At 39.6% G+C, this 13,913-nt stretch overlaps 1 protein-coding gene across 3 annotated transcripts in view; it reads left to right on the forward strand.

Annotated features, from left to right (window-relative positions):
- The window catches only part of pde2a (phosphodiesterase 2A), a 162,549-nt gene that overhangs the window by 138,193 nt on the left and 10,443 nt on the right, over positions 1-13,913 (forward strand). For all 3 annotated transcript variants that reach the window (XM_077540310.1, XM_077540311.1, XM_077540312.1), the window contains exons 6-19: positions 1,716-1,771; positions 1,918-1,977; positions 2,185-2,341; positions 2,877-2,929; positions 6,898-6,972; positions 7,096-7,137; positions 7,265-7,333; positions 7,426-7,556; positions 9,647-9,758; positions 9,847-9,886; positions 10,371-10,434; positions 10,599-10,680; positions 11,686-11,860; positions 13,176-13,288. In XM_077540310.1, coding sequence (XP_077396436.1) covers positions 1,716-1,771; positions 1,918-1,977; positions 2,185-2,341; positions 2,877-2,929; positions 6,898-6,972; positions 7,096-7,137; positions 7,265-7,333; positions 7,426-7,556; positions 9,647-9,758; positions 9,847-9,886; positions 10,371-10,434; positions 10,599-10,680; positions 11,686-11,860; positions 13,176-13,288 — 1,229 coding nt within the window. The remainder of the gene's footprint in view (positions 1-1,715; positions 1,772-1,917; positions 1,978-2,184; positions 2,342-2,876; positions 2,930-6,897; positions 6,973-7,095; positions 7,138-7,264; positions 7,334-7,425; positions 7,557-9,646; positions 9,759-9,846; positions 9,887-10,370; positions 10,435-10,598; positions 10,681-11,685; positions 11,861-13,175; positions 13,289-13,913) is intronic.

Below are 13,913 nucleotides of genomic sequence, written 5' to 3' on the forward strand. Positions count from 1 at the left end.
GCGATACAGAACTTCATATTTTTATTAGACCACCAGCCAATGCAAGATGTATTCCAGTTTCCCTAAATGAACAGGAATGTTTGTGATGAATTTCTGACTGGTGAATTCAATTTGAAATTACTCTTTTCTGTCAAAATGGTAGAAGGGCTCACTGAAACTGAAAGAATGTGCATTAAAGCACTCTGTGCTGGATGTTCATCAAGTAGGTAGTGGTAGTATCATAAATTTGGCAAGCACTGTGCATAACATAATACATGTCCAGGGATGGACTTTTGTAATATTCTGTATAAGAAAGATTAGTGTTTCATTTAAAGGGTTATTAACTCATTCAAACCCAAAAACGTATAAATATGTATTTTAATACTTTGCCCTTCACTCCCAATAACGGATTCATCAGTTTTTTTATGTGTGGCTTTTTTTTTTATGCTAAAGAATACAGAAGGCTTTGATGCAGCTTCTGACCTGAAGCGGTCGCTCAAAGCAATGGCAGTTATTACAAAAAACGGCCATCAGGTGGCAGCAGAGTATAAGAGATCAATCAAGGCCATGTTGCAACAAGCTCTTTTCCCCAATGTTTTACAACAGGTTTGTGAATAATGATGAAACTTAGCTATAGTCTAATGCTAATTGTTTCCAAATGGAAACGGATACAAATATAGTATACTAACAATATACTTTTTTTTCCTGGTGAAAAAAAGAAATTCTAATCTTTCTTTTGGTAGGTTCCATGTTTTCATAGCAATAGAAAACAATATTCTTTGAGCTTTGCAAAATTAGTCAAAATCCAGTAAAACAGCCAGGAGCGAAGGGGGTTGCTTCAGTTAAAATGGCTGCGAGTGAATGAGTTAATGGGGACGTTAACCCAAAAATTTTCTTTACAATACTGTGTTCTATGCGCCACTAGTCTAAATATGGCATTCTTATTAGTATCATTTGTGGAATATGAGTTAAGCAGAAAATTTCACCCAGGGCCATTTTGCCACTCGCTGTTAACAGCAAATGACATCACAGTTGCTCAGGGCTCAGGTAATGACAAATCATGGCTCACCATTTTTCTGAGTTTAGGTATGAGACGTTCGCAAGCTGAGCTGTAATTGGTCATTACCTGAACCCTGAGCAACTGTGGTGTCATTTTAACTGGACAGCAAGTGGCAACATGGCCGCTGCCCCAAGATGGATAAAATTGGGCCGATTTTGCTGCTTTATTCATATTCCACCAACGCAACATCAAAATACCATTTACACTAGTGGGGGTGCACAGTACATATTGTAAAGAAGCTTTTTGAGCTGACTTTCCCTTTAATGAATAACATGAGGATAAGCGAAAAACAGAAAATGGATAGATGGACACAATTTGAGTTATTTTTCCGCCAGTCACATGCCCAGAAAGTTACACTTTCATGAATATTTCTTTTTCTTTTAATAATATGCTGATGCTGATGCCCTTTCTACAAGGATGCTAATAAGTGTTGTGCAAGGGCGTTTATTGTGTGTCCTTGTTGAATTCATATTCCATGTTCTATTCACGCCTTTCTATTAGGAACAACAACAGGAAAAACAAATTGGATAAAAAAAATTAAAAAAAAAGAATAAGAGTGAGGCAAGGACATGCAGGGGAAATGAAAGGTTGCTTAAAGGAGTGAATTTAAATGGATGCCTTATCTTCTGTCTCTCTTGCCTTCTTTGCTTGCTTCCTTTCTTCCTTTTTCTTTCAGCGGTTGTTATTCCTATCTTGAGCCAGGAGCGGACCAAGGCCATTGCTGTCTTACTGGTCAGTCCTTGCTTCCGCAAATCCATAGTATGAAGACTAATGGTTGTATTGTCACATAAAATGTCGACGTTTGCCGGAAAATGATGTCAGATTGGACTGGATGTTGTTCTTTCCTTTTGTGTGTGTAATGTGTATGTGTATTGCAGGTGGGCTGCAGTCCTCTCTCTGATCAGGATGAAGCGCATCTTAGCATGCTGGAAAAACATGTATGCTCTTATTTTTTCCTCTGATGCACATTCTGCATATAAACAAGCCTAAACTTTACACATACTTTATAAACCCATAAAGTATTTTCCCCATCTCATCAAAAAGTTAATATCGCTCACATCGATCTTTGACCGACCGTTTGATATTGGTGTCATAAGCGTTGCGCGCTCATGAATGTGTTTTTGTTCTTACGCATGACATGGCAGGCCTCGGTGGCATGCGTCCGCGTCCAGCTTGTTCAGGCATCCTACCAGAGGCCCCCACTCAGCCCCTCACCCATTCAGTCCCACAATGCACTGCTGCACCTCAATGTCTCGGACCAGGACTACAGCGAGTTAGACCGCAATATCCTCCAACTTTGTGGTATGTCAACACACACACATAAGAGCAAGGTGAGCCATGCTAATGGGGCGCGACGTGCTGATTAAGACATCTATGAATTTAGATTGACTCATTGGCATTGGGAATGTGTGGCAGCTAGGGTGAAAACGGAATGCTTTGCTAAGACAATGTTTATAACCTCATGCATAATGGAACTTGATAATGCAGCTCCCGGGTACACAAGCATACATCAGCTTTATTTACTTGTATCTAATTGACAACAAATGAGAGTTGCCTTGGGGTCTCCTTCCCAGCCTCTTAGTTTGTCTTGCCGCCTCTCTGTCAAACCTTCACTTCCTCCTTCCTTGCCGTCTTCACTTGTCTTGTCTTCATTATTCCAGTATCTGTTTGCTGGTTCGCGTTCACCGCTCCCTGACCTGTCTGTCACAAAGCATCTCTCCGGGGATTGCTTTCTGTCCAATTGCGTACATGTTCCTGACTCGGACATTCTTTTTTTTTTGCCCTCGCTCCTCTCTGTTTTACAGTCTTCACTCACCCGCTCTGCCCTATCTCTTAGGTGAGCTTTATGACCTTGATGCAGCATCTCTCCAGCTCAAAGTCATCAACTATGTAAGTGCTTGACATCAGTTATACACTCCCACATCCATACAATACACCCGCCCAACATGAAAGGAAAGCGTCTGCGTCTGCTTCCTATCTGCACCACAATTTGTAATCATAACACTTCCAATGTTGTCGTTAACCTTCTGATCACATCCATGCCTACATATGCAGAGTAGTGAAACAAAGATGGATGAAAGAAAATCCATTGACTAACACGCACCTGTATTTATACGCCTGCTCCCAAAATCACCCTTAAAAAGCAGTTTTTGCCTCTCTGTACTTGTGTGTAATACAGTAACCCGATTTGCTGGTATCCTTTATTATCAGAGTGGATAATTTGTATGTAGCTGCTTTTCATTGTTGTACTTTTAAATGCAGTATGTGCAGCATATAAGTTATGTTGTCAATGGAATGTGCAATAGGCCAAAATCAATGATTTTATTGTTTGTTTTTTACAACCCATACCTACTGGTAAATGTCTAAATAATGAGAAAATTATAATTTCTTATTAAAACAAATGTATAATTGATTTGGATTTTTTTTTTTTTTTTTTTGGGGGGGGTTGGGGTTTTTTTTTTCGCAAAAAGATGAGTGTCATTCACAGGATTTTATAGTAATTTAAATGAGTTATAAACAGTAACTTGTGTGGAGTTTTTAAAAAAAAAGTTTGTTTTTTTGTTAGCAAAAAAAATGAGTGTCGTTCACGGAATTTCACAGTGATTTAAATGAGTTATTAACACATTTTCTTTTCTTTTTATTTTTTTCTTGTCAAGTGTCTGATCTTGCTTACCTGGCCAACTCTCCGTTACAAAGGGTTAAGGCCCCCCTTTTATCTCAAACCGTAGTAACACGGGATTTACAGAGATGACGGGGACGCTTCAAGCTGGCGTCGAAAAGGATTCGTTTAGGTTCTCACCGCCCCAGTTTTAGAGTGTCAGCCCCGGCTTCCATTAGACTACACCCTTAACGAGTAACCTTTGATGATTTAAGGATATAAAATCTAATCACACTCTTTTTACAGCGGCTCCTTTCCTTATGATCGGTTGCACTTAGAATGACCTAAATATGTTTTACTGTCCTTGTTAGAACCGTAAGGGCTTTTTTTATTTGTTTATGTAAGCCGAAATAACCTTTCAGGAATTTTTGGGAACGCAGCCGACATGTAGATGGAACTATTATCTATTCAATAAGGTATCTCTAAGTATGACTCAAATAGTGAGAGAAAAGTGTTTAAGCAGGAAAGTGAAGGTTGGGTTTAAGAAATCAATGATTAATGTGACCATACACATAAAAACTCTAAACTACTTCTTGTCTTTCTTGATTTATTACTTGATCAGTGTTCAAACCAATAGCAAAGCAAAATTTGTGCAATAATGAACATATGTTGATTAATGACAAAAAATAATGATTCACATCATAAATTCAAACAGAACAGAATCACATGTACTCACAATTTGTTGCTCCTTACTCCAGATCATCAATTGAAGAAACAAGAAAAAAATAAAAAGAAAAGAAAAATCAAAAACCAAAAAGAAGGGCAAAAGCTTTGAAAAAGAATTATTCCTTTGCTGGGTAGTCACGACAGGTAGCTATTCTGTGATGAACCACCTGGGCCTAATTATCTTTGAGCTAAACTAGTAGCTCAAAGAAAATAATTGAGGAAGTTTACCATTTACTACCCCTGTTTAATTTAATAAAACTGATCAAAACAAGGGGAACTATTATCTTCTAACAGCCAATCAAGACAATGTGTCTACCACAAATTACTCTTATTTTGATTGTTAGAATTACTTCCTCATCTAGCATATAGGGGTAAATGGGGCGCAGAGACGAAAATGCCCTTCTCGACAGAGAGAGCCTCGATCTTTTTTGCACGCCCAGTTTCGTTTCGTCCCCGCCAATTTATACCCTCGGGATGCTGAACATAGCATGACTAAGCACAGATGAGTGTGTTCCAGTCAGTCTGTACCAAAGTTTGAACTGCTGAGTTCTAAATGTCTGGTGCTTACTTCCTCTTTTCAGTTCCTCTTAAAAATGCGACCCTAACAGCTTTGCAAAACACATTTGTTGACAAGGTCCAATTTTCTATGCTGACAAAACATTCATGACTTTAAAATAAACTGTACTTCCCATTTGTGAATAAAATCCCTTCAAAGCTTTTTACTCATAATGCCCCACACCAATACTGATTAATATAAAAATTCAAACCAAACTCCAAACAAAATACATGGTATGTTAAAACCACGTCTCTTGCAATCTCATGGTGGCATGTCAAAACCACATTTCTTGCCACCTCATAGTGACAGGCCAAAATCTTTACTCCCGTACTCCATATAAGTATGTGTGCTATGGCAGATGAGTGTGTGTTGTGTGTATGCAACTGTGTTACCGTAAATGGATGTATGTGTATGTGTCGTGTTTAATGCTGGCTGCTGGTTCACAAGTATATTTACCAATTATGGGGCATGTTTAAACGCTAATGAAGTTGACAATTACACCAAAGACATTTCAGACTAGTGTTGTGTGACATACCAGTTTTGTGTGACATAGCGATTATCTCAAACAATCAATGCATCGTTGCATTCATTTGTTAATACATGGCACAGGTTCACATTATACATGTTAGTGACATCATCCATATTTTAACTTTTGGTGACATCCGCTCAGCCCTCAGCCCGTGTTATCCGTCAACTTGTGTGGATTTATTTTTTTAAGTAAAAAATGAGTGTCATTCATGGGATTTTACAGTCATTTAAATGAATTATAAACATGGACGTGTGATTTTTTTTTTTTAATTTATGAGTGTTATTGACTGTATTTTACAGTATTTAAATGAGTTTTATACTTGGACTTGTGTGGAGAAAGTCACATAAGCAATCTAAAGTATAATTTGAATAAGCCCTGGGTTCACCTGTCAGCCCTTTTTCTTTTTGGATGTTGTAATCTAGTAAATTTATTATTTATTATTTATTTTTGTAATAATATGTCCGAAAAAGGGGGGGGGGGGGGGGTGTAGTGGTGTGAAAAACCGGGAGTGGAAGAATATGAACAGATTTGGTTTACCTGGTTATTTGGGCATTTAAAAAAATATATATAAGAGATGAACAAGAAGCATACCGCTGGTGTCAGGCCAAAACCTTGTACCTCCACTTTTCAGGTAGCCCCACAAAAAAAATAAAAAATAAAAATAAAAAAAAATCTACCATTAACGTTTTATCATCAATGAGAACAAGCCATTTTCAATACTTTAGCTTGGTCAATAATTTGTAACAATGACACCCACACGTGTGGACTGACCAAAAGTATATATTTTTGAAAAAAATATGAAACGTGCCAATTTGTGACTTGGAAGGTTTTGGCCCACTGCCAGCAATATAAAGAAAAATTAGCAGAAAATGATTCCTTCCAAATAATGATCTATTCAGTGGGTGGAGCTTCTCACTGGATTAAAGTATTTGAGTACATGGGGTTAAGGGCCTCATTATATGCGGGTACAGCAATGTATTTACTGTGCGTGCACGTTTGTACGCTTGTGTGTTAATGGGGGATGAGTGTGTTGGCTGTGGCTGGCATTTAAATCTTGTCCTGCAGCCAACTCTTTGGATTACAGGAGTGTGAAGAAGAACCGCTATTATGATACCGGAGCGTGTGGGTGGATGTGCACACATACAGTATGTGCACTGATGTACATGTGTACCCAAAATACGGTCTGCAACCTCGTTAGGTCTTTGTATTACAACAAATTATGACAACCCGGGAACTCGCAATAGCTCTCTCTTTTTTTTATTTTTTATTTTTTAACTGACTGTCTTATTGGAGCATACTATCAAATGACCATTATACAGTAGGAAGAGGAAAATCAGTAAGGCTGGCAAATTGAATCTGATCATGTGTTTTATGTTTTATGGGTCGATCAAACACATTGCCACGTGAGTCCATATCAATATTTCTCATGTGTTTCTGTCCTTACATAGCTGCAGCAGCAGACACAGTCACAGTGTTGTTGTCTGCTACTCGTGTCTGAGGACAACCACCAGCTCTTCTGCCAGGTACGTTCAGAAAAGTAAATATGTGATGTAAACAGCTGCCTGTTCATAATTAGTTTGAAATAATTATTCATCACTATTAAAACCCTGTGATATCCTGTGACCCCATATTTGTGTGACCTTTAGGTAGTTGGAGACAAAGTTCTGGAGGAGGAGATCAGTTTCCCGGTGAGGCCAGTTAATTAGGGATGTGTGAAATCTCATGATGTAATTTTGGCAACACATTTCTTCTGCTTTAATACTTAATTATTGATCTGACTAGCTAACCTTTCACAATGTTCCCTCCTGTGTACAGCTGATGTTTGGACGTTTTGGTCAGGTTGTCGAGAAGAAGAAGTCAATTACCCTTCAAGATATCAGCGCTGTAAGGGAAATAATCTCTTTGCAACTGTCTGTCTATCACTTTCCGTGTTCATTCAGTGTTCGCACTGATGAAATCTCCCTGTCGCCTGTCAGGAGGAGCGCAGGCAGCTGTCCAGTATGTTGGGCTGTGAGATCTCCTCCATGCTGTGTGTCCCAGTTGTGAGCAGGGCTACGGGCCAAGTGGTGGCTCTGGCATGCGCCTTCAACAAGCAGGGGGGACGGAGGTATGTTTGACTCACTCAAGATTGGCTCAAGATTTTAATTAAAGATAATTACTCTAATTGTAATTCAGCTCACCCGCCTCCTTAATGAGGAAAAGGGCTACAGAAAAGGAATAGATAGAGAGGTTGGGAATATATGGCATAGGCAGATTTATAAATTCTCCTTTGTAGCTCGAAATCTTTTACTTTTAAAAGGGGAAATAAAGCTTAAACATTTCTTGACAATAATATGTTGACCTTACTAGTCTAACCATGACATTCTGATTAATATTAAATTTGTGGAATATGAGTTATGAAGCAAAATCCAGCCGTTTTTATCCATCTCCAGGGGGCGGCCATTTTGCCACTTACTTGCTGTCGACTGAAGATGACGTCACAGTTATTCAGTGCTCAGGCAACGACCAATCACAGCTCACCTGTTTTCGGAAGCTGAGCTGTGATTGGTTGTTACCCGAGCCCTGCGTAACTGTGATGTCATCTTCAGTCGATAGCAAGTGGCAAAATGGCCGCTCCCTGAGATGGATAAAAAATGCTGGATTTTGCTGCTTAACTCATATTCCACTAACACAGTATTAAGTATTAACCAGAATACCGTATTTAGACTAGTGGGGCTGCATAGAACATATTATTGTCAATAATTTGGTGGGGGGGGGGGATTTCCCCCGCGACCCTTGTGAGGAATAAGCGGTCAAGAAAATGGATGGATGGATGGGGGGTGAGTTATCTTTAATTGCTCTAAATTCCTGTAAAGTGCCATATATTCACCAATATTCCTATGGAAAGTTGCCCATTTGGACATTTTTCAGAATTTTCGACCTTACTCGGATGGCAAGCAGACCAACCATTCTTTCCATTGACATTTTCGCTACTGCTTCTATTAATCCCCCTAACCAGCATGATGCACTGCACAGCCCACATGAATGGACAGTATCAAGCTGGGTGATATGTGGGCTCACTTTTTGTGTGCGTACGTGTAATTGGTAGGAATCTGACTTCTTCCTATGTCGGATCTGCCATCTATATCGACATCTCCACTTCGCTCTGTTCTTCTAACTGCAAATTTGCTAACAACACATGTACACACTTGTCTTTAGGCACAAGTGCAGAGTGCGATGAGGATGATATTTGAAATGGTGTCTTTATAATCAATATACAGTACATGAGCTTGTAAGGTCTAAATGTCATATTGTAGCAGGTCTGCAAGATTTTAGAGTGTAATTGGTGTTGCAGACCAACCTTGGTTGTGAGTTTTTCTTTTGAAAGAATTACAAAGAGAGATTCACAAGCCTTAGAAAACCTCCGGGAGTGCTGCAGCATGCACGTTTACTGTGTACGTTTATGATGTTCTCCTTGTGTGCCATTTTCTTTGTGGGACGTGTACTCGGTGTGCAGCTGCGACTTCTGGTCTTTGGAAGCAGAGTCCTGCTGGCCTTCAAACCTTTCCCTGTACTTCAAGGCTATTTTCTCTGGTGGCAAGGAAAAACAAGGCAGTAATACACTTAAAAAATAATAATAATAATAATATAAGAGAGAGAGAGACTCAAGCACGTCAGTCACAGAGGGCTTGTGTCTATTATGGGAGTAAACTTCATTTCACTTGTTCAGAGGCCTGTTCTAGGCTGGATATGATTCCTGCCTCCTTCGCAGGTTTCCCACGAGGCTCAGCTAAGGGCAAGAAAGCCCTGGAGCTAGTCTTTAAAACTTACATTTGCCCGATAATGTGCCACTGCCCTCTCTAGACAACAAGAGACAACTGCATGCAATGATCTCAGAGGTCAGAATCTGTCAGCACATCATTTGCTAACATGTTTAGTACCATAACATGACTGGATATGGAAGAATACTTACTACTCAGTTTACACTAGTAAGTATTTTCTCCAGTGCCCACTGTCTGTTAACAATACCAACATACTGTACATTTAGAACCACAAAAAATAATCATACTGTTGACTTAACAACTTTATTGCAATATAGAAAAACTGAGCATTGCTAGGTTTCTAAATGTCAGGGGTTTTTTTTTATTCATCTCTGTTTATCCTCTTTACTGGATGTAGTAAATGTACAGTAAGACCAGTTCTCCCATGCCCCCACAGACACACCGAGGCAGATGAGCACGCCATCCAGCACTGTTTCTGCTACACTTCAACGGTTCTCACCTCAACTTTGGCCTTCCAGAAGGAACAGAAACTGAAAGTAGAGTGCCAGGTAATGTGCCCATGCCTCGTTTGCATGCATTAATATACATTAGCAGTCCATCTAAAGAGCTTTTTATGTGTGCTTTTTCACCACGTAGGCACTCTTGCAAGTGGCCAAGAACCTCTTCACACACTTGGGTATGATGTTGCTTTGCCTTCCTTTCTTTTCTGTATCTTGTCTGCAAGTGACAGAGGACATTGCACAACATTTCAAGTTAATGACCGGTATATAGGTTATCGCTTAATGAAACACATGGTGCATGTAATGGAAGAAAACATTAAAGTGGCCAAAGGTGATTACACCGGGAGCCAAAAAATGACAAGGGCATTAAAAGTGAAGGGCTCCAACACTTCATGCGTCTTTAACAGTAAGCAGCGTCAGTACAATCTGTCTTTGCTGAGCTGTCATGATTGCTGCTACAGTGCATTCGATCCATCGGTCTGTGAAACAAATGCCACCTCTTTGCATACAGCACGATTAACAATAGAGCTTATCAGCTTGTACAAATGAATCATCGTTACTCGTGGTTCTGTCTTTATTTATCTAGCCCTGTAATTGCAGTAATTTCCCTCCCGTTTTATTTTTATTTCCTCTCATCCTGCCTTTCTTTTATACTTTCAGATGATGTGTCAGTGCTCTTACAGGAAATTATAGTGGAGGCCAGGAACCTCAGCGGTGCAGAGATGTAAGTCACTGTGTGGGGGAATAGTGTGAATGTCTTCATCTCTCTTTTGCAAAATGCTATCTTGCCTCGTTTAATGAGGGTTCAAAATGACCTGGGATGAAACGAAATAAATGTCATTTTGGCGGCTCTGCAGCTCTGTGTGTGTGTGTGTGTGTGTCTTTCAGATGTTCAGTGTTCCTGCTGGATCGCCATAGCCACGAGTTGGTGGCCAAAGTGTTTGACGGCGGTGTGGTTAGTGACGAAGAGGTACAGTATGTCTCAATCTGTTGCCGTTTTCAAACTCACAGTTACTATATACACTTTGTTTTTTTCTATTTGTTGACTTAAATCATTGAAAGTTGAAGTGACTTTTGCATTTAATTGAATTTGATTAAATTAAATGTATTTAGGAGTGCCCAACTATTTTTTCACCGGGGCTTATGGAGATACACATTCATCCAATTTTGGCAGCAGGTATGTGTATCTGCAGTGTATTCACCCAACTCGGGAATTGATTGAACAATGTCACGACCATGTCTCCGGTTTGGGAGCACAGAATGCTTCCAGTGAGCTAAATTCCTGATCACCGACATAGCTCATCACTGTATTTTAATGGAGAGGAAGTGAGGTTATATACTAACGTAAAAATATGATCTGTGTCTTTCTTTAATAAAAAAATACATTTTAGATATATAACAGAAAAAACTCATATACACACACATACTAAACCGATCCCAATACCCCTCGTGGTCTACCAGTAGACCGTGTTCGACTGGCTGGGCACTCCTGGAATACTAAACTCTAGATCAGGGTTCACCAATTCTGGCCCTCGAGGTCCAGAGTCCTGCAGGTTTTAGATGTTTCCGCCTTCCAACACACCCTTACTAAAGATCAGGATCGTTATCAGGCATGCTGATGAGCTAATTACCGGTATATGAATCAGGTGTGCTAGTAGGCGGAAACGTCTAAAACCTGCAAGACTCCGGACCTCGTGGACCAAAATTGGTAAATCCTGCTCTAGATATAAAAAGTCTACACCCCCTTGTTCAATTGCCAGGTTTCAACACTTTTTTCCCTCGTTAATGTGACCTATAACATGGGTCACATGGAGAAAAAAAAGATGGTTTCATGTTAATGATCAAATCACTTAAATTCTGTTTGTGTTTGCTGACAACCCTCGACACTTTAAACCTTGTTGCTGCATGCAGAATGGAAATGGCTGAGAACTGTGGAAGAAATGTAACACAGGTTTTCACGTGTGTATGTGTGCAGAAGGAATTCCGTATCCCAGCAGATCAGGGTATCGCAGGCCATGTGGCGACCACAGGTCAAATCCTAAATATTAAGGACGCCTACTCCCATCCTCTTTTTTACCGTGGTGTGGATGACAGTACCGGTTTCAGGACTCGCAACATCCTCTGCTTCCCCATCAAAGATGAGACCAACGGTAATGTTTTCTCTTGAGATGTGACTTGGAATTCTCCTTCACAGTCGCACTTACAGGATAGCTATGCCAGCAATTTGGAAAGGTGATAATCTTTTCCATACTGACTGAATAGGTTTTCTATTATTAACTGCCTCATGTTAGTCCGAGGGGAAAGCCAAGATCTGGGATGGGTAACTTAAATGATGGAGAGAGTCACAATTTTTTCATCAGTGATACTGGAACAGGCCAGATACAGATACAGGGACCATGCACTTCCAAACCAGATATATGATGTATCACAAAAAGGCCATTTTGAATTATATGTGAAAGTATGTCCTCTTAGTGCATTTCATTTTTCAGAAGACATTTCTCAATTCATGTATAAAAGCCTTCAACAAAGGGTTTTATCAATCAAAAAATAACCACATACTGTGATCCCCCTAGCACATGCAAAGTACTGTGCATGAAAAATGACCATTATGGATAGCACAAAACTGTGAGAACCCATTTTGTGCATTTTTTTTGTTTGTTTGTATACAAAAATCAGCTCTATCTGCATTTAATTCCAAATCCATAAATCATTTTTAGGCCCACTCACCTTGTAATATAGGGCACTATAAGACCCGATATAAGCATAATTAATACATCTCTGCCTTCTAGAGGTTACTGGTGATTTTACAACTTAAAAGTATGCAATGGAATGCCACATATAATTGATGACCATTGAAATGCATTGGGGGAAAACAATGTAAACCTCTACTATACATTTTCCACAAAAAAATAGGGGTTTGCTCCCCCCCAAAAAAATAAAAATATATATTGAAAAATAATCCGCAAGTAAATGAATTTGTGGCTTCTGAACCACAAATAAAATGAAATACATTGCGAGTAAATAAAGATTAAGGGGCCACTCGGTGTGTAGTTGCCCATCGCTGGCCTGGATAGACTGTCTTGTTGAATCCCTTGTAGGTTTGAATCTTGAATCTCAGAGTTGGAATTTGTTTTTGCGGGTGCAGGTGGTTAGGTCCAAATAATACCCATCGTCCACTTGTTTACTGGGCAAAATTGCAACAGAGCAGAACACCTAGAGGAATTTAAAACAGACAATATGGAACCGAAAGATAAAAAGCTTCTGGAAAGGCTTTTGACAAGATGATGAAGTCTGTACAGTTTCCATGCATTGTGGGAGATACAATGATTTTGCAATGCTGTCTTTCTGTCACTCTCATGTTCTTCCTTATATTCGTCTTCATTAGTAACCATCCTGCTCACCTATGGCCATGCATGTTCATTACCTGACTTTCATCTATTTGTAATCCCCCTCAATATTCCCCAGAGGTGATCGGGGTTGCTGAGTTGGTGAATAAAATGAACGGGCCGTGGTTCAACCGCTTTGATGAGGATCTGGCTACAGCTTTTTCAATCTACTGTGGTATCAGTATTGCCCATGTAAGTCTCTTCTCATTCATCCATCTATTTATTCAACTGTTATTAGAAATGAAATTATTTGTAATTGCTCAGATCCTCTTTGATTGATTGTGTTGTTGAAAATAACTTCACAGTAGTTACACCTTCACCTTGATCATGGCTGCAGATGAGTACTTAGTGCACCTGAGAAAGTCGATATTGTCTGACAAACCAGAATCAGCTCAGAGGGAGAAAAATGCTGAGTCGAGTCGGAGTAGAGAGAGAACGAAAGTCTCCAGGGAAATTTGAGGAGATTCCAGTACGTGATAGAAGCAAGCAGCTTTTATGTTGTAGTGCAGAGGCTTTGTGGGGCTGCTGCAAGCCCATTAAACTCAATCTGATGTAGTTGACAAAGATTATGTTGACGAGAATGTTTGCGATAGTAAGGATTAGTAGGGAAAGACTACCCATGCAAGCAACAATTTGTGAGTGTTTTTTATTGAATAGAACATTATTGTTACATCACCCCGACTTCTGAGTCAGACGTGCTACCCAGTGGGCCACCATGCCGCCATAAATTAGAATATTGTTAAAAATTTCCTTTATTTCAGTAGTTCAATTCAACAAATGTAATTCCTACAGTCTGAGTTTCATATTATTGAAATAA

This window comes from Festucalex cinctus, chromosome 13 (genome assembly GCF_051991245.1).
Source record: "Festucalex cinctus isolate MCC-2025b chromosome 13, RoL_Fcin_1.0, whole genome shotgun sequence".
NCBI classification, from domain to species: Eukaryota; Metazoa; Chordata; class Actinopteri; order Syngnathiformes; family Syngnathidae; genus Festucalex; species Festucalex cinctus.